The 20679-nt window shown below is 38.6% G+C and overlaps 1 protein-coding gene across 3 annotated transcripts in view; it reads left to right on the top strand.

The window, feature by feature from the left end:
- Nucleotides 1-11064: 11064 nt before the first annotated feature.
- The window catches only part of Gcn2 (eukaryotic translation initiation factor 2 alpha kinase Gcn2), a 153484-nt gene continuing 143869 nt past the window's right edge, over nucleotides 11065-20679 (top strand). For 2 of the 3 annotated variants that reach the window (XM_083137842.1, XM_083137845.1), the window contains exons 1-3: nucleotides 11065-11119; nucleotides 17163-17253; nucleotides 18139-18308. In XM_083137842.1, coding sequence (XP_082993968.1) covers nucleotides 17206-17253; nucleotides 18139-18308 — 218 coding nt within the window. In that variant the 5' untranslated portion in view covers nucleotides 11065-11119; nucleotides 17163-17205. Of the gene's footprint in view, nucleotides 11120-16307; nucleotides 16380-17162; nucleotides 17254-18138; nucleotides 18309-20679 lie in introns of those variants that run through there. The other variant, XM_083137844.1, reaches the window with a different exon arrangement.

The raw sequence follows: 20679 nt of genomic DNA on the forward strand, positions 1-20679 counted from the left end.
TGCGGTATATCCAAAGAATCCAAGATGAAGAAGTGGATTGGATGTATAAACCCACTGACCTCAGAGAGAAGGTCGATACGATAAATATTTTGCTCGATTCCCAGAAACAGGAGTTATTCAGTGTGCTGCTGCAGTATCTAGAGGTATTCTCAGAGAAACCAGGAACCATGGAAAGTGCTGAATGCGAGATCGTACTGAAAAGTTCTGAACCAGTTTACCGCCACCCATACCCAGTACCGCTTTCCAAAAGAAAAGCTTTGGAAAAGGAATTAGATCTCTGGAAAGCATGGAATATCATCCAACCATCTGTGTCTCCGTATCTGAACCCATTATTAGTGGTCGACAAGCCTGACGGAAGTGTACGGCCTTGTCTGGATTTTCGTCAACTCAATGCAATCATGGTGGTCCCTAAGAGCTCCGTCCCACCAATTGACGAATCTTTACAACGATTCCGAGGATCACGATACTTCACTAGTTTGGATCTGGCCTCAGGTTACTTGCAGATTCCCCTAAGAGGAGAGTGTAGAAAATATACACCCTTTTCCTACAAAGGTCGTCAATATGAATTCCTAAAAATGCCCTATGGCTTATCGAATGCAGTTTCTACTTTTGTATCTGTTATGCACCGTGTGTTTGGACCTGAGACTGAAAGTTATTTAACGGTGTATATTGATGATCTCCTTATTTTTGATTCGGATTTTCCAACTCATTTAACACACATACAAGAAGTTCTTCGCAGACTGGAAGAAGTCGGTCTCAAGGTGAAATTAAGAAAATATAATTTTGTGAAAGGAGAACTAGTGTATCTCGGACATTTAATCTCTGGTGATCAGATCAAGGTAGATCCAAAGAAGAATGAAGCCATTCTAAGGTTCCCTCGCCCTAATAGTAAAAAGGACGTTAGAAAATTTTTAGGACTAGCAAACTGGAGAAGAAAATTCATAAAGAACTTCTCTGTGAAGACAGAACCTCTGGTGCAGCTGCTTTCCAAAGCTAGCAAATGGAATTGGAGTCCAGCTCAAGAAGAAGCTTTTTCTCAGTTAAAAGAAGAATTAGTAAGTACTCCAGCGTTAGTGCAGCCGGATCTAGATAAAGAGTTCTGCATTAAGAGCGATGCCTCAACTAAAGGTTTAGGGTGCATCCTATTTCAAGAGCAAGGAGAAGACAAAGCTGTTGTTCAGTATGCTAGTAGAAAATTAAAGAACAATGAAAGGCATTATTCAATTCATGAGCTTGAATGTTTGGCCATCTTATTTGGAGTGAATAAGTTTGAAATTTATTTCAAGGGTAGACATTTCAAGATTTATACTGACCATCGTGGATAAGTTTGGCTACAAAACTCTAAGAACTGGAATTGCCGTCTTACTAGATGGTCCCTCAGATTGCAGTCCTACTCTTTCGAGATTATTTACATCCAAGGAAAAGAAAACTTAGTACCTGACGTGCTTAGCAGATATCCAGCGGAAGATGAAGACGTGAAACCAGAAACCAGAAATTTCCATGTAAACTACATCTGGCAGGAGCGAGATGAAATAGAGGAGGTGGAAAGTTGGATAGAAGCTCAAGAAGCTGATGACTTTTGCCGGCCTATCATCAAAATCCTAGAACAAAAGGAAGAGCAAGATTCGCCTGCAGAAACAAAAGTTAAGAAGTTGTACCAAAGGTATGGTAATCTTTTGTTCAGGAAGAGTTCTGGAGATGAAGTAACGTGCAAGTTGTGTGTTCCAGAAAAGTTCAAGGAGAAAGTTAGGAAAGAAAATCACGACGAGCAGGGACATTTCGGCATAGCCAAAACCTTAAGCCGAATTAAGGCCCGTTATTTTTGGCCAAAATTGAAGGCAGATGTAGTTAAGCATGTCAGAGATTGCCTCACGTGTGCTAAGACTAAGATGGATAAACTAGGAATTCTTAAGAACAAGATGCACATAAATCAGAAGGATCCTCACCAGCTGCTGTCCATAGATTTAATTGGAAAGTTACCTTCATCTCAGGGATACCAATATATCTTGTCCCTGGTAGACGTTGGTACAAAGTTTGTCTCAGTTTATCCCTTACGGCGAGGGACTGCAAGAGAGATAATAAATATAATGGAGAGAGGATACTTTTCCCACTTTCCAAAAGTTAAGGCCATCTTGTCAGACAGGGGTACCCAGTTTACTTCAGGACTATGGAAAGACTACCTTGACCAGAAAGGCATAAGATATTTCTTCACGACCGCCTACCACCCAAGCAGTAATACAATCGAAAGGATGAATCAAGAAATTGTAAGGTTACTCAGATTGTTCTGCCATCGTGAACATCAAAGTTGGTCTAAATTTTTAACTGAAATCTGTTGGCTACTCAATAATTCGGTATCTGAAGCCAGCGGCTTTGCTCCTTCAGAATTATTCTTCAACAGAGCCGTTCCTAACGAAGTCCTTGATCATTTCAACTGGCCTATCAACGAAGTAGACCCGCAAATCTCCAACTGGAATCAAAAGCTGTTTCTAGCCAAGTCCAAAGAGCGCTCTAGAAATATCAAACAAAAATTTAAGACTAAAGGCCATGCGCTCGAGCTGCACGAAGACGACTTGGTTCTTGTTCGAAATCATAAGCTTAGTTCGAGGAAGAATAAAACAATAGCTAAGCTCTTCGAAGTGTATATTGGACCTTATTTAGCCACTGATCTTCGGAACAACACAGCAATGTTAGTTCACCCCAGGACCAGGCAACCCGTCGACCGAGTGAACTTCGACAACCTTCGCCTCTACAGGTGTTCATCGGAGCGAAGAAGAGAAGTGGTAGGGGAAGAAGATGACCTAGTGACTAATGTGTAGGAGAAACCGACTCTTATTACTGTCATTTTTTCTATTGAATTTGAAATCAATGTTTCATGAAAATTTTTCATAAATTGTAAGATTTAAATTTCTTCAAAATTTTTGCCCGAGGGAGGGGCGTATGTAACGACCCTGCGTGGTCGCCACATTTAACGACCCTGCGTGGTCGCCATATTATATTTTGTTAAGAGGCGTACGCTTTTAGTTTAAATGTGTTAACGGATCCACCTCTACGTATTATTTGACCCTGCGTGGTCGCTGTTTTCTGTAAACGCTAACGGATCCACCTCTACGTTTATTAGCTTCGCTTATTATTAGACCCTGCGTGGTTGCTGTATTCAGAAAATGTTATCATTTATTGTCATTTATACTGTTCAAATTCGTTGAAGAGTCCTGCGAGGCTCAATATCAATTGTATTGTCTGAATGCACACAGTTTTAGTTTATATTGACACGTGCAACTAGTGATTTTCCCACTAGTGTTTTCTTAATGTCACTTCTTGGATGTTTCTCAGTAAGAAGGTTGCAATATGTAAAAAAATGAGTTAGCTACGCGTACTTGTAGTTAAAATTTTCACCACCAATGCGCCGCCCCCGCGAGTATAAAGCCAGTGCAGCGAGGCCCGGAGCTCAGTTGGCTCCCTGATGTCAACAGGCAAACATCCAGAGTTAACTGGCCTCCCAGCCTGAGAACTAGAAGCCATCCCAGAAGGAAGGACGGAGAAAGAAGAAAGAAGAAGAAGAAGAGCCTAGCAGCAACCTACCTACCTGGTCCGCTCGCTTAGGCTGATAGGTGCCCAGGTTCTACCTGCCCGGCTTGTCTGGGAGCACCCGGACCTTCCTTTTCTAACCTGCCGTCCCTTCATAGGAGACACCGGTTGGCTTGCCAACTCCCAGCTAACGCCGGGGTGTCGCGGCATCCTTTAATCCTTTACCCTGCGCCCGTTATTCGGGAGTACAGATTGGTTTCGGCCAATTCCCGGCTGTGGTTGGGGTACTACGCACAACCTACTCTCTTTTACAGGGGAACCCGTGACGTCAGCGGCGACCAAGGCCCTAAATAAAATTAGGTCCCCATACTCCCCCTGGCGCCTCACAGCGAGGAATAAATTGGATGTTCCCTGCCCCCCTTTATCTCTTCGAGACCAAAGGTGGTACATGTAAAAGAACGTGCGTGGTACAGGTAAAAGCACGTGTGTGGTACAAGTAAATGCACGCGCGTGGTAAGGGTTTCAGGTAAAGACACGTGTGTAAGTGTGCAAACGGACACCCTTGTGTTGAGACTATAATAAACATATATATTAAGCTGGTATAGTCTTTCCTTACACCCAGCAAGCCCTGAGATATTTCTGAGTCCATGTTCTACGGCTGACAAAAAGTTAGCGCAAATGGGTAAACTTTTGCCGTCCTCCTAAGTGAAGTGTTTAGAGTGTGGTAATTGTCGTAGGTGGGACGTTGCAGGTGTCAGAAATTCATTTATCTAGAAAGCCAAGACTGGAATTAACTACAACCATTCCTTTAGTTAGACAACAGATAATAATGGTGTTTTCCTCGGTGCGAGGAAGTCTTGCTCCAAAAAAACTAAATTAGCAACAGTAGAACGTACCAAACTGACAGTCGCTGAAATTGCGGAATTCTGTCGTCTGCTCACGGCTCAAACGTCAGACTGACCCGAAAATTATGGGGTTCTTCTAGCCCTTTTCACCTCAATTGCAAGATAAATAAATAAATTTAGAAAAAGTGATGAAGAATTGACAACAGAGCTCGAGCACTATTCGTTGGATTTTAGCGATGTCTCATGATTGGTAGTTCTTTCTGGAGGTGTGTGCATAAATCAGGGGTTGAAAAAATACAAACAAATAAAAAACAGAAATGAACAAAAATCTAGATCGATGACATCTGGTGGGTGTGAGGAGACATAATTATCGTACTGATGGCCGGTAACAAGACTTCTGAAAACGTCACGCCACTGGCAAGTAAAGAAGCGGTCTGGAGAGACATTGAACCACTCTCCATGACATAGCCCCCTCCCCCTCCCTTTCTTTTTACAGATTTAAGCAACTAATGGAAATTATCGCACTTCTGTGCCTACCCTGCTAGGAACTCTACGCTTCGCCACTGTTTATAACTTTCATTGGAGTAATGCAAAATGTTTCGTTGACGGTTTATGTAAAACATGCAACTACAATAAAAGCTAAAATATCGAAGTCATTCTGCATCAAGCAGTACACGATAGATTAACAGAATAAGGGCAAGCAGAACAGTTTCCGCCAGGCTTTTCCCTTCGATTCAGTGTTGCCAACTTAGCTCTTTTGGAGCCAGATCTGGGTCTTTCGTGCACTCGTTTGGCTGTGAAATGAGGCGCCCTCCCTCATGCCCCAATATGATGCCATCACTGGCTCAGGCTCACATAGACCAACTTTTGCCATGAGTATATGAAATTTTGGCTGCTTCGCCCCACCCCTCGTCGTCGCCTAGTAATCAAGGGACCCCGGGTTCGATACCCAGTGGAGGCACATAGTGGTTCGGATCCAGCTTTCAATTGTAGGTCCAGTCCCGATTAGCCTTACTGTGCATGCATAAAGTGGACTTAAGACGACAAATCAATCAGACATAATATTGTTATCTGGGAATCCTTTATTTTCGATTTCATACGACCATCGGTGGATTATTGAGATGGGTGATTCCGCCAAAAATCTAAGAATAAATTGTCATTACTTCAAGGTTAACGGTAATAGCAACGCCCCCACCACTTTGACATTTAAAATTACCCTACGACCTACGAGGCACTTTATCCAGCCTTCGTAAATCTAGCTCCTTGAAAGTCAGTTTTAACTCCATTTAAGCTGAAATTTAGCTCCTTTATGCGCATCAGGTTTGGCAACACTGTCAGGATGGCCGTAGGAGGCAAGGATAAATGCATTATACTTATGGGAGTATTATTTGATTTGTTCTCTTGAGAGTATCAAACTTCCGACGCTTTGTCTCTGCAGTCACGGAGAACAACATTGCGAGAGTTGACGAGTTAATACGGGAAAACAGGCGTATTACGGTGAGTGAGATTGCATCAGAGATGAACGCTAGTGTCTGATCAGCCCACCATATTGTTCATGACGTACTGGTGTTCAAGAAAGTGTGTGCGAGGTGGGTTCCAAAACATTTGACACCAGAAATGAAAGAAAGGCGCATGGATGTGTGCTGGGAGCTTTTGCGACAGTACGAGGCTGAAGGGGAGGCATTTATTCACCGTATTGTCACGAAAGATGAAAGTTGGGTACATTTCTACGAACCTGAACCAAAGCGGGCTACAATGGAGTGGCGACATTCTTCATCTCCAAGACCCAAGAAGGTGCGAGCTGAATGAAGTGCTGGTAAGGTCATGTTGACTTTGTTTTGGGATCATAAGGGAACAATTCTTGAACATTACATGCCGAGAGGTCAAAATGTAAACAGTGTGACATACGCAAACCTTATGCGTGAAAATTTAAAACCAGCAATTTTGAAGAAGCGACGTGGTCTGGTGTCCAGTGGCGTCCTGTTACTGCATGACGACGCGAGACCACAAACTGCTAGAGTCACATTAGCTACCATCAATGACCTAAAGTTCGTCTGCTTACCCCACCCCCCGTATTCCCCGGATCTGGCACCTTCAGATTATCACATTTTTGGCCCACTTAAAGACGCTCTTAGTGGCTCAAGGTTCGAGGATGATGAAGACGTCCAGGCAGCAGTGCATGACTGGTTACGCACACGCCCAAAAAAAATATTTTCATGTGGAATTGGGAGGTTTGTCGAGCGCTGGCGCAGGTGCATTGAACTTGAGGGGGACTACGTTGAATAATAATCATGTGTAGTATTCCATTCTAATAATAGATTCTGTACAAAAAATATTTCCGGTTATTTATTGAATGAACCTTGTACAATACATAACAACTACTGACCAGATGTTTGTCCCTAGAGCTCTAAATTAAAAACTGCTACCTTAATATTAGAAGCTATACCATTTGGAAAGCATCTATAATTCGTAACAATAGGCTATGCTATTAACATTTTCGAAAAACAATGTTTATCTAAACTAAAAGCACAATACATAAAAGAGAAGAGAGAAGAAGGAAAGACAAGTTGAATAATAATGAATTATTTCCAGCGTATCAAGATGTGTTTGTGATTCTGTATTTAGGTTGGAACCATGCATGTTATTCTGCCTGGGGCCCACTATCTAAACCAGGACGCCTATGGCCGTACTAATGCGGAGAACCAATGGTGTCCCAATACGTCTAAAACAAAAAATGGCGACAATCTTTCTTCGACTTAAAATATAGCAATCACCATGCGCATCTCGAAGGAGGAGGGCAACCGGTCAGTCGACCCCACCCCCCCTCCCCCGGAATGGTTAATTTCGAATCAGTAAAAAGCAAAAAGCTTGTTACTTTTGATAGTCCATAACATCAAATATATATTAATTAGGCATAATATTCCAGCAGAATACTGACGGGGGAAATGAGCTAGCTTGAAAAATTGAGTGTAAAATGTGGCAACTAGGTCAAAACTCTAAAAAATATTCTAGCGCTTAATCCAAGATGGGCCCACGTGTATCCCAAACAATTAAATCTTTATGACTAAAAACTATCAAAGATTTTTCTTGAGAGAAGTGTGTAAAAGTTATTAATAAAGCAGAATCACTATGCATTGCAGTTTATTAACAGCATGAAATGTGAAATATAAACAATTGTGTCTAATATTCACTAATCTGGTGTATCGAGGATAGTCTTCCAAAGGATATTATGACATGATGATGATAAATTGGCAATAAAATAATAGTCTGTTATTATCAGTTTATAATAATAATTATCATATGATTAATATTATTAGTGTTATTTCTTCTATTTGCAATTTAATATCAACAGCCTAACTCCCTACAAGAATTTCTTGCCTATCCTATAGCAATCACCCTCCGTAAATGGCAATCGTCTGCATCTAAAAAGAGACGATTGCCTTCCACTGGCAACCAAAAATTAGACTAACACTCCCTTCCCCACATACACACCAAGGCATCCAAAACTAATAACAAAAATTAATAATTTGCAAGTTTGGACGCCTAAATTAAACGACCACCCCATCGTCTAAAGCTATAACAATGAAATTTCAACAACCCTAACTACCAGGTGATAAAATGTCATCTGCCCTCCATGAGAGAAAGTCGTTAGGACTGCTTCAGGAAAACCACGTAAAATAAAATTACAAAAATAATTACAGAATGGAAAAATGCAAAATCAGAGGAAAGGTCAAATGAACTCCGTACTCGTCCTCATACTATGGTGTGGGCATATAAGGGGCGACCTTCTGGAAAGGCCCCAAAAAGTCAACCTTGCAACCTTTCTTGCAAGCTAACGAGGCTCTGGTGTCTGGACCTACGGCCAGTATAATCTGTACGGCTGTCTTGCCCAGGGCCGGCGGAATGGGCAAACCGTGCCACCGCCCAGAGCGGCAAATTTTCAGGGCGGCAAAATTTGAAGAGAAGAAAAAAATAAGCCTATGGATAACTTGAAAGTTATAATATTTTATTATAACTTGGAACTTAATATATGACCCACAGTAGTCCCTCTTTAAGACCAAGTGCCACAAATTGGGAAAGCAAATTTGATGCCTTAACTCCGTTGAGGATGCGCTCCTTCAAATAATTGGCGACAATATAACTGTCCAAATGGTCGCGCATGAGGCTCAAGGTATTGCAAACCAGTTACGTGGCTTTACATTCCTCTGTTCACTAGTTATCTCATATGACTTTATACTCCATGTAATGTAATGAGCAAATGTCTTCAAAACATTAATCTACGATATGTTAGATGCTGTTAGATGATTTCTTGCAAACATATCAGCGCTTTGAAAAAAGGAGGAGTGATGAAAAATTTCAAAGTTTCTTAGACACCACTTGGCAGCCTGGCAGGGCCTCCCTCCCTCCCTCCACTAGTGGAGGCGTCGGGGGCGTCGACCTGTGAGCCCCTGTTGATGAGAAAGAATTGGCATCGAATTTAGATATAGATGATTAACAGATAGGCAAGACTGTACATGGCCGAAATCGAAAGAAGATGATGTTTCAGTATGATGAAACTGTTGGAGATCCACAAAAACTGTACAAAGTTGATTTTTATTACCAGGTCCTAGACTATTAGTTTAGTTCTAAGAGAAAGATTTGATCAGCTTAAACATCATAGCGAATTTTTCAATTTATGTTATGATATTAGTAAGCATAAAAACATGCCATCTGATCTTTTGTTTGAAAAGTGTAGAAAACTTGCCGGAAGGTTAACACATGAAGGCTACTGAATTAAAAGATGAACTAAAAGTTTTTCGGCTATAATAAAACAATTACACCAAAGGGGACCTTAAACTGATAAAGGGTCATGATTTTGCACCTAATGTGAGTGTAGAAGTTCGAATTTATTAACTTTGTCGGTAACCGTGGCAAGTGGCAAACAAAGGTTTTTTTCTTTTTTTGGAAATTAAGGCTAATAAAAATACTATCTTCGGTCAATCATGTCTGAAACACGCTTCTTTCCATTTTACGCAAGATAACATTATACGAAAAAGAATATTACATGCAAAGGTAAAGGTGAAGTTCCCTGTGCATTTAGCACCATGTCATGAAGGCACATTTAGTTGATGTGGGGGTAGGACCCCACACATTCTCGATCTCGGCCCTTTTGGAGGTGATGTGATCAGCACCACTCTCTGGCCGCCGTTACCTCCCAGGGTTACCCCAGGTATACATTAATTTGAGACTGGGTGAACCCTAGAGCCGCTTAATGCAGGACAACGCAGGAAATAATTCAGACCTCAGATCACCCACTCAGAGATCCGGGAATATTATTATTTGTAATTATTTTTAAAATCCAATCATATATCACAGACCTACAACGGTAAACATATGAAGTCAAGGCTTCATTTCTTTCCTAATACTTGTTACATTTAAGATACGTTTAAGAGAGAGAGCGAGAGTTTTCATAAAATTTAATATTAATACAAAATTAGTGTCGCATTTTTTAAAGTTTAAGTGTGTTCTAGCGAGATATCCTTTTGTGCTTATTGTATTGAAATAGCGTAACAAGTCTCAATATTTACTTTATAGTTTGATGTTTTACTTAGGAAAATATTGATTTTCAATTTCCCGTTTCTGCATAATGATGGGGGGTTCTAAAGGGAGCGGCATCTGCCTCCACCTCAAAATGACTAGCGCCGGCCCTGGTCTTGCCCTGTGTTATCCTTATTTGTGCTGAGCGCCTCTTTAAAATAGGTAAGGAGATTTTAATTCTCAGAGACGGCTAGAGTAATTTGTAATCTGATGGGTACCAAATGTTGACGCACCAAAAAAGTTTAATTCAAATTTAAAAATTACTGATAAAATTACACTGAGCCCCAAACATCTGTCCGCCTTTCTTTTGTATGAAACAAAATGTTTTTATAATAATACAGGCCAGGCGTACTCAGATTATTTTTGAAGGGGCGCTCAATTGCTAAAAAAAAATTATAAGACACTGAAATGAAATGTATCATATTGGATTGATTGATTTGGTGTTTTAAGTCCACTTTATGCACAGTAAGGTTAATCGGAACTGGACCTACAGTTTAAAGTGGGATCCGAACCACTCGTGCCTCCACCGGGTATCGAACCCTCGACCCCTTGACTACAAGGCGGCGAAGCTACCATTGCGCCATCGGGGAGTCCCTATTGGAGTTGTAACAAATTGTTATGAAATATTTTGATAAACACTCAGTCAGTACGAATTCTTACAAATTTGAAATCTCAGTGCGAATCGAAACAAAATCTTCAGGCACAGGCTGTTAGCAAAACTATTATCAAATTTAAATTATATTAATAAAAATTGTTTAGGTCAATATATGGCAGCATATCGCGGGACCCTTGGCGAGATTAGAATTCGAGGCTCCTATCCGTTCTTGTCCATTTTGTTGTATTAAGCACGGGGAGATTATTTCTAAAATAAATAAATATTAACAGGTAAATTATTGAGAGAGCTCGAGCCCCACAGGCCCATATATATTCGCGCCACTGTACGCTAGTGATGATAATATATATACTCTATGATACTGGTTCTAGAGAACTGTGGAAGTTTTGTGTTGGAAAACAGAAATCATTAGAAATATTATTGTTTTTGCAAAATCTATGTAATTATAACATTCGTGTTGTATAAAGTACAAGTATGTGTGTGTGAATATTTTTATAAGTGTTAGCAGACGTGTGTTTATCGTGTATTTATGCACGTTTAGTGTTTGTTGAACAAGTGGGTAGGTACCGCAATGTTACATGCACACACATAAGTAAACAGTAGGTAATAATCACTAACAAATATATTTCAAGACAACTTCATTTACTAAAAAATAGTTAGGTACCAAAATATTATTGGATAATTATTGAGAAGTGGAAATGCATGATGAAATTATCCTCTGTTTTTCTCATCATGTTTTTGTCATCATTTGAATGAAAAATACAATTTATTTTGAGACTGATTAGGGATCATATTAGAGAATTGTAAGGCATTTCGTCTGAATACATCCCTTGTATTTAACGCATAATACTTGTACCAAGTTCGCTGAATGTGATAGATTGATTATAGGGAGAAAGAAAAATGTACATATAAGTACCGTAATTGGTAACAGTTTCATACATCGGAGACACATTTCTTCAATTTTACACAAGAAACTACTTACGGAAATGAGTTTCTCCAAGGTTTACAACGTTCGTCGAGGTATTTTCTTTCATCGTGGAATATATTTGACCGGGAAATCATGTATTTTTCAAGAGAAATATCTCACCGACGCACAATTGCCATTGCTTTCATTTGCTTGCCCTACGACAACCGGATGCTGCGTTCGTTTGATGATGTAAGCCCCTGTCAGTGTTTCAACCCTCCCCCTTTTTACTATGCTTGCCTAACGTAACCAAACCTAACCTAACCTTATCGGAAATGGTTCGTGGGGCTATCCGTGAATAGTTCTTGGGGCTATCGGTCAGCTACCGTGCATAATGGTTCATGGGGCTATCCGTGAATGGTTCGTGGACTATCCGTGAATGGTTTTTGGGGCTATTCGTGTATGGTTCGTGGGGCTATCCGTCAGCTACCCATGCATAATGTATAATTTCCACCGGTGACAAACACGATAGTAGGTATTTTTCGATGAAGAAGGTTTAGACACTGCATACCCACAACGTGAGTCAAGATGTGCCCGCCATATTGTGTGTTCCGGAAGCAAAGAAAGGAATAATAAAAAGCACTCAGGATGTGAAAAATTGTGTTTGTTTTCATGTAAAAAGCATAATGCCACCTTGAACTATGTTCTGCAATACACAATTGGTAAGCACGAACCATGCAAAATGCAAAATATGCAATTTTAATGTGTCTCCGATCTATGAAACTGGTACCATTTAAATTTTTAGTAATTTTTTCTGCGCATGTAAGTGGCAAGTATACATTAAAACCGACATATGTGGGGGAGGTATTAGAGTTCTTTTAAGAATGTTTCAAATATTAATTTCCACTTCTAAATTAATCACAAATGTCATCTTCTAAAAAACACTTAAAGTGTAGGATAATTGAAACTAGGCATTGAGCCCAACTGCATAACCTAACAACCGTGCAAAATAAAATAGGCGTCTCATTTGGGATAACATTTATGTGATGAAGAAATCTATTCTGAACACAATTATGATACCTGTAAGCTATTGCGTGCTCCTTCTTGTCACGATCACCATGTATGCATTCTTGTTGTTCCATTCCGTCGGTTCAATTACAAAATGTTTCCTGTTACAAAACAGAAAAAAAACAGTACTAAGGTAAAGTGCCTACTTTATAGTTGATGTACCATTTTGTTTTTACAGTTTAGGGTGTGTGTTTGTTTGTTTGTTGTTTTTTTGTGTGTTTGTTTATATTGCGTAGTAGTTGTGGTGTGTATGTGTTTATATTGTGTTATAGTTATGATGTGTGTGTGTGAGTGTGTGTGTGTGTGTGTGTGTGTTTTGTGTGGTTGTTTATATTGCGTAGTAGTTGTGGTGTGTATGTGTTTATATTGTGTTATAGTTATGAAGTGTTTGTGTGTGTCTTGTGTAGTAGTTATGCTGTCTGATGTGTTTGTGTTCGTCTTGTGTAGTAATTGTGCTGTCTAATATGTTTGTGTTTGTCTTGTGTAGTAGTTCCTCCATTCATATTGGGGGTTAGGCTTAGAGCTGACAACTCTGCACTGTAAAAAGACATGTCAAGAAACAGAAATATAAGGCCATGGATGTTCCCAAGGTAAAATATTCCGGAGCTAAAATAGTCCCCCGTTTGGATCTCCTGGTGGGGACTACTTTGGGAGGTCCCTGGACTAAGGATAAGATCTTCATTAGGAATAAGGATATTAAATTAGGCACCTGGAATGTTCTGAACCTTTACCGGCCTTGGGAATTTCAGTGTACAGTTAATGAGATAGTTAAGTATAAATTAGATGTACTAGCTGTCCAGGAAGTTAGGTGGCCAGGAGAAGGGAATTGTAAAACTAAAAATTATACTTTTTTCTATGGTGGTAATGAAAATCATAATTTTGGAACAGGCTTTTTCATAAATAATAGAATTATCTCGGCTCTTAAAACAGTAGAATTTATTAATGATAGGATATCATATGCAGTTTTACAGGGTAGGTGGTGTAAAATTATTTTAATAAACATACATGCACCAACGGAAGCTAAAGATGATAATACTAAAGATGATTTTTATACAGAGTTAGAACAGGTCTTTGATAAATTTTCTCAGTATGATATGAAAATTCTGTTAGGTGACTGTAATGCACAGATTGGCAAAGAAGAGACATTTAAACCCACGATTGGTAAAGAAAGTCTTCATGAATTAAGTAATGATAATGGTATAAGATTGATTACTTTTGCAACTTCAAAGAATTTAATTGTGAAAAGTACCACTTTTAAACATAAAGATATCCATAAATATACCTGGTCTTCTCCAGATGGTAAAACTCATAATCAGATAGATCATATTCTCATTGATAAGAGAAGGCATACTAGTATAATTGACGTTCGTACACATAGAGGTGCTGACTGTGCCAGTGACCATTATTTAGTAATTGCTAAATTAAGAGAAAGACTCTCAGTGATAAATCATAAGCAACAAAATCTAAAAGTTATAAAATTTGATACAGGAAAGTTTGCTGATGAAAGAATTAAGAAAGATTACCAAATTAAACTGTCAAATAGATTTGATGTTTTGCAGGATTTAAATGATGATGAAAATATAAATGAAACAGACGTAAATAAGAATTGGGAGCACATACGTAATGCAATAGAATCAGCAGCTAAAGAAAGTATAGGATACCATAAACCAAGAAAAAGTAAGCCATGGTTTGATAATGAATGTCATAATCTAATAGAAATAAGAAATCAGGCTAGACTTAGGTGGTTAAATAACTCTGATGATACAAATCTAAGCAATTATAATAGAATAAAGCGAGAAGTTAACCACACGTTTAGAAGTAAAAAAAGAGATTACTTGAAAAGCAAAATTAACGAAATTGAAACAAACAGCAAAAATAAAAATATCCGAGATTTATATAAAGGTGTAAATGAATTTAGAAAGGGGTGGCATCCTAAAGTAAACTTGATAAAAGATAAAGACGGTGATTTTCTAGCTGACCCAAGCGATATTCTAAATAGATGGAAGAACTACTTTAATGACCTTTTAAATGTCCATGTAGGAGATAAATCAGGAGTAAATGAAGTCCACACAGCAGAACCTTTAGTTCCAGAACCTAACTTGACGGAAGTTAAAGATGCTATTAAAAGGCTAAAGAATAACAAAGCACCTGGCATTGATTTAATACCAGCTGAGTTAATTAAATATGGTGGAAATTCATTAATATGTCAAATTCATAAATTAATTTGTTTAATATGGAATAAAGAAGAAATCCCTCAACAGTGGAAAGAATCCATAATTGTTCCTGTGTTTAAAAAAGGTGATAAAATGAACTGCAATAATTACCGTGGAATTTCTCTACTCTCAACAACATACAAAATATTGTCTAACATTATTTTAACAAGACTAACCCCATATGCTAATGAAATTATAGGTGATTATCAATGTGGATTTAAACGTAACAGATCAACTACAGATCAAATTTTTCACATCAGACAGACACTTGAAAAAAAGTGGGAATATAATCAAAATGTCCATCAGCTATTCATTGATTTCAAAAAAGCATATGATTCGGTCAAAAGAGATAAATTATATAATATATTAGTAGAGTTTGGAATACCTAAGAAGCTTGTTAGTATGATAAAAATATGCACCAGTGAAACAGAAAGTAAAATTCGTGTGGGTAATAATATGTCTGACAAATTTACAATTCATGATGGGTTAAAACAAGGAGATGCATTATCTCCATTGCTCTTTAATTTTGCCTTAGAATATGCTGTAAGGAAGGTAAAAGAAACTAAAGAAGGACTAAAATTAAATGGTCTTGACTCAGTTGTTAGCATATGCAGATGATGTAGACTTACTGGGGGATGATCTGAATACAATTAAGAATAATGCTAAAATATTTTTCAAAACTGCTAAAGAGATAGGTTTGGAAGTTAACAAAGAGAAAACTAAATATATGCTTACAGGCCGAAACCAAGTGTTAGGTAATAATCAAAACCTAATTATTGATAACAACTTGTTTGAACCAGTTTCCAAATTCAAATACTTAGGAGTAATATTAACAAATGAAAATTATATTAAAGAGGAAATAAAAAGTAGGCTTAATTCAGGAAATGCATGTTACTTCTCTCTTCATAAACTTTTGTCTTCTCGTTTAATATCTAAGAAACTAAAAGTTAAAATATACAAAACAGTAATTTTGCCTGTAGTATTATAGCCTATGGGTGTGAAACTTGGTCCCTTACATTGAAAGAGGAACATAAATTGAGAGTATTTGAAAATAAAATCCTTAGGAAAATCTTTGGACCTAAAAGGGATGAGGAGACAGGTGAGTGGAGAAGGTTACATAATTTAGAACTACATAATTTGTATTCATGTCCAGATATTATTAGAATAATTAAATCAAGAAGACTTAGGTGGGCAGGCCATGTGGCACGAATGGGAGAGGAAAGAGGAGTTTACAGGATTCTTGTTGGGAAACCTGATGGTAAGAGACCTGTAGGAAGGCCAAGACGAAGATGGAGGGACAATGTTGAGATGGACTTAAGGGAAATCGGTAGGGATGGAAAAGAGTATATAGAACTTGCTCAAGATAGGGACAGATGGAAGGCCTGTGTTGCTGCAGCCATGAACCTTCGGGTTTAAGAAGGCTAGAGAGTTAGTTTTTAGTTAGTAAGCTATTACGAACATCACCACTAACCAATGGCTGTAAGGAGATAGGTGTTAGGTCTAGCTTTTTACTAAAGGGAAATTTGGAAAAAATATCTATTTAAACATTTTGTATGTTGCAGGGTATTTTCTGCATTTTCCTGGACACTGGTAATTGAGAGACAATAATTCTTTATAGTAAAATAATTGAAAAAGTGAGTAAAATGTTGCTCGTGCTCTTGGTGTGTTGCATGTTAGTATGTGTTTCAGTACATAAAAGTTGTGCAAATAAGTTTACATGGAATTTCCTTAAATGGATAATATACAATATCTCTATAATGGTTGTAACTTATGAAAAGCCTATCTTCTGATAGAAAATTTTAGACTACAATTTTTGCTTCTTTATAGTTTTACATCAGATGGATAGAACTAAGCTAAAAAGTAATTTTTTAATCACACTTTCTGGAATGGATGCTATTGTTTCAACATGGTGCATGCTGGGCTCAATTGCAGTAGCATAGCGATAATTTCGAAGTTCACTTGATGCAATTATCAAATAATAATTATTTATAATCCGAATGAAGTGGTAGGCCTATTTTGTCGTAAGTTAATAGTGGATTTCATTTCAGGTGTATGCAGTAACTTTGGAATGGTTGCAAGGAGATGAATATATCTTCTTATAAGAATTTTTTTTTCTAAATTTTTGATATCTTGTCACTTCTGCACCAGCTCTGTAAGTTTCAGTTTTCTTTTAATCGAGTACCATTTTTCAAGATGTCTAGCAGATCACCTGATCATACTTGAAGGGCAATATAATGCCAAAAATTGGCTTGTACAACTTATGCTAAAACAGTGGTAGAATCTAACATACAATACAAATACAGTTTGAATTCTGGGGAATTCATGTATGTGTCATTGTCTTGTGTCAATTCAGCATAAGATCACCAAAAATAGAACATAACAGGCTTTCAAACTGTGATGCCTCTTCTTTATTACAGGTGTTCATAATGTAGGTCTCTAGACCTAAATAGTTCGGTTAGAATGGAAACTCCGCAAGAGAGACAGGAAAATGAAATACAAGTGCTAAAAGTAAGTAAATGAAGCAATGACCTACGATTGATTGATTGATTTCGTTTATTTTACTTTGCATTTCTGCCACTTTTGGCTAATTGAGAAGATGAGGATGAGTTATGATATAATGAAATTGATGAAGAAACTCTCACAAATAACACCCATGCCCAGACCAGGATTTGAACCTGGGACCACTAGCGTTGTAGAGCAATATGGTAACCACTCCACCACGGAGGCTGGCGTAATGTACAGTTCTAGCAAGAAGCGAAAAATTGCAACAAATTCTCAAACTAAGGTGGACAGTCATTTGTTTTCTCCTCTTGCAGTTACCACAGACAAAACAGATTCACTTGCTAGGACATATACATGGTATCTTGTGTATAATCTCCGAACCAATTATATTTCAGAATGTAAGGAATGTATCCTTACTACATATGCTATGTTCTGTGGCTGGCCCACGTGGTGGAGTGTTTATTGTAACATGCTATGAACCCAGAGGTTCCAAGTTAAACATTGTCAGCCATAGATGTATCATTGTGTTTGTCTTATTTTGTAACATCATAATTTGTTTCTTAGTATTTTCTGCTAAACTATGTGGAGAGCATTTCCAGTAATTGTTTGTAGCAGGAGTGCGCATTGATCACTTAAATGACATTTTCTAAACATAAATTTCCTTACAAATGCTTGTTCCAAATGATGTAATATAGTAAGATATAGAAAGGTGGAAGTATATCAGTTTCAGAATTAAGATATTCAAATCAGTATTTATGATTCAGATATCGATTCCAGGATTCGGAATTCGGATAGAGAATTCAAAGCTCTGATGATCCAGGATTCAAATATGGATTTGAATACGCATCCCTAATAGTTACATACTTTAATTTTATTTTTATTAATCTACAGTCAATGTTCCTGGGAGAGTTCCAGGACCTCCGGGAGAAGGATGTTTGGCGAGTGAAAAGACCTCCGGAGATTGTAATCACATTGACTCCCCAACAAGGCAGCAGTGGGATGCAGGATGTCCATGCTCAAATAGACCTCCATATCACATACTCAGAGAAATATCCAGAAGAGTAAGTAGTGAATAAACACTTGGGTTTATTATTAATAAATAAAGTCTAGATTTTGCCCTAATTGCATGTTTTGTTCCTGTGAACAGATTTTTAGACTCTCAGTGCAGAAGCATGTTTCAGTATTATTATTATTAGTAGTACGATAGGTCACACTAAAAGTTTTTAGACATGCGCAAGTAAAACACTGGAGACCAAAAGTATGAATGCTATAATTTTTCAAAGTATTCTCCATGACAGTTGATACATTTGTTCATCCGCTCAAACCAAGTGTGAAAGCACTGGGACCACACATCTGCAGGCACCTCTTGAATGCACTGAACGAAGGCGGTGACTGCCTCCTCGGGAGTAGGAAATGAAGAACCTCGTAATGTATCCTTGATTTTAGGGAACAGGAAGAAATAGCAAGGGGCGAGGTCGGGACTGTAAGGAGGATGAGTCATTTCTTCGATGTTGGAGGCTTTGAAGAATTCAATTGTTCGTACTGCTGTATGGCTGCGCGCATTGTCTTGATGCACAATAATGCGACTTCTTGGGCGTTTTTCACGAACTTTCCGTACGATCTCCGGTAAACAAACTGTAGTGTACCATTCAGCATTAACGGTCCGACGTCCCTGTAGCGGCACTGTTGCAATATGGCCCGTCCGACTGAAGAAAGTGGCAACCATTTGTTTGCCAACACTTTGTCCCTTATTGACTTTTGTTGGTGGGTCTTCATCCGGGAAGATCCACTGCGTCGACTGTCGTTTGCTCTCAGGTTCATAACAGTACACCCAAGTTTCGTCACCTGTTAAGATGTCATACACTGCATTTGATTGTCCTTGGTTAAATTTGTCCAGCATTTTCATGCACCATGTGACCCGTGCCTGCTTTTGTTCCTGAGTAAGATGGTGTGGGATCCATCTGGCACAGAGCTTCCTGACACCAAGGCGGTCATGCAGGATCGTTTGAACCTGACTCATACCAATACTCAGTGTTGCACTAATAACTGCATATGTCACCCGGTTATACTCCTGTATCATGCGATGCACTCTGTCGACATTTTCTTCAGAAGTTGCTGTCACAGGACGACCATCACGTAATTCATCACTGAGTTTCTGACGTCCACGTCGAAATACTAAAAACCAATTAAACACAGTCGTACGGCATGGGGCTTCCTCCTGAAATGCATTTCGGAGCCTTTCATAACATTGCTGCTGCGTTAAACCTGCTCGAAAATCGTAAAAAGTCATTGCTCTGAAGTGCTCCCGTGTTAAATCCATTTTACTGTACACACACGACAATAATTGACTAATTTCTGGCACACAACAATTAACAACTATAAATTCTGCAGCATTATCACACTTCACAGACTACTAACTTCAACATATCCTAGAGACAATGTATTGCTGCAATCAGTGTTGCCGCATCTAAAAACTTTTAGTGTCACCCACGTAGTATTCAGAGTATTACAGTTAGTCCCACTTAAAATTGCCTATTAATTATTTGTGTATAAAAGAGCCTAAAGTCTCACTTGAGGCATCGGACTTTTGGCTTGGGCTACAGGACACGTTCTGGTTTGAGTCTCATGGGGAAAACTTAATACTTTTCTCCTGAGATTTCAACCAGTGTATGGAGGATCGTGGACCACTCACCATTATGAAGAAATTGGAGAGCTACGAATGAGTAGAGAAACCCTGTCTTCCACTTTTAACACCCATAGCAGTGTAGAACTATTATATGCTCAGTTTTTATTTGAAACTTAAGCTCATTGACCTCCCTGATGGCATGGAATCAAGGGATGCCAGGATCGATACCCAATGGAGGCATGTAGTGGCATTGGCGGATCCAGAAGTTACAGTTGGGAGGGGCAAATTGAGTCGGGTACCTCACTTCACCAAGAATCAATTCTAACTTACACTTGCAATGTATTATATAAACAAACAGTACATAGTACCGCAAACAGAAACCAAGCTAACTTCATGTTCTAGACGTCTGTGTATTGTTTTGCAAAAATAGGGGTCCAGGGCTGGACTAGATGTTTTTTTTTTGTCATTATCTTAATTCCTCCGATTGTCATGGTAAACTGATCGATGTGATAAGGAATAAAGTGAATAAACAAAGAAACAGAAAACTTATTCTTTCAAGGGGTCTTGGGTTCGGTCCCCTTTTCAGACATATTGCACAGTGCTTCCGATCTGATCAGCCTATCATAAGTTGACTTCAATAAAACTTAAAAATATGTGTGTGTGTTTTTTTTTCTTCTCTCAAACCTGTTAAACTTGCTGATAAAATACCGAAGGGTTTAGTCTTGGAAAATATTAGGCATAACAATATAAATAAAAGCGTGTTAGTTGGGGAAAGTCGATCGCTACACCTATCACCCTCCCCGTGG

This window comes from Lepisma saccharinum, chromosome 16 (assembly GCF_977018435.1).
Source record: "Lepisma saccharinum chromosome 16, izLepSacc3.1, whole genome shotgun sequence".
In the NCBI taxonomy this organism is placed as follows: Eukaryota; Metazoa; Arthropoda; class Insecta; order Zygentoma; family Lepismatidae; genus Lepisma; species Lepisma saccharinum.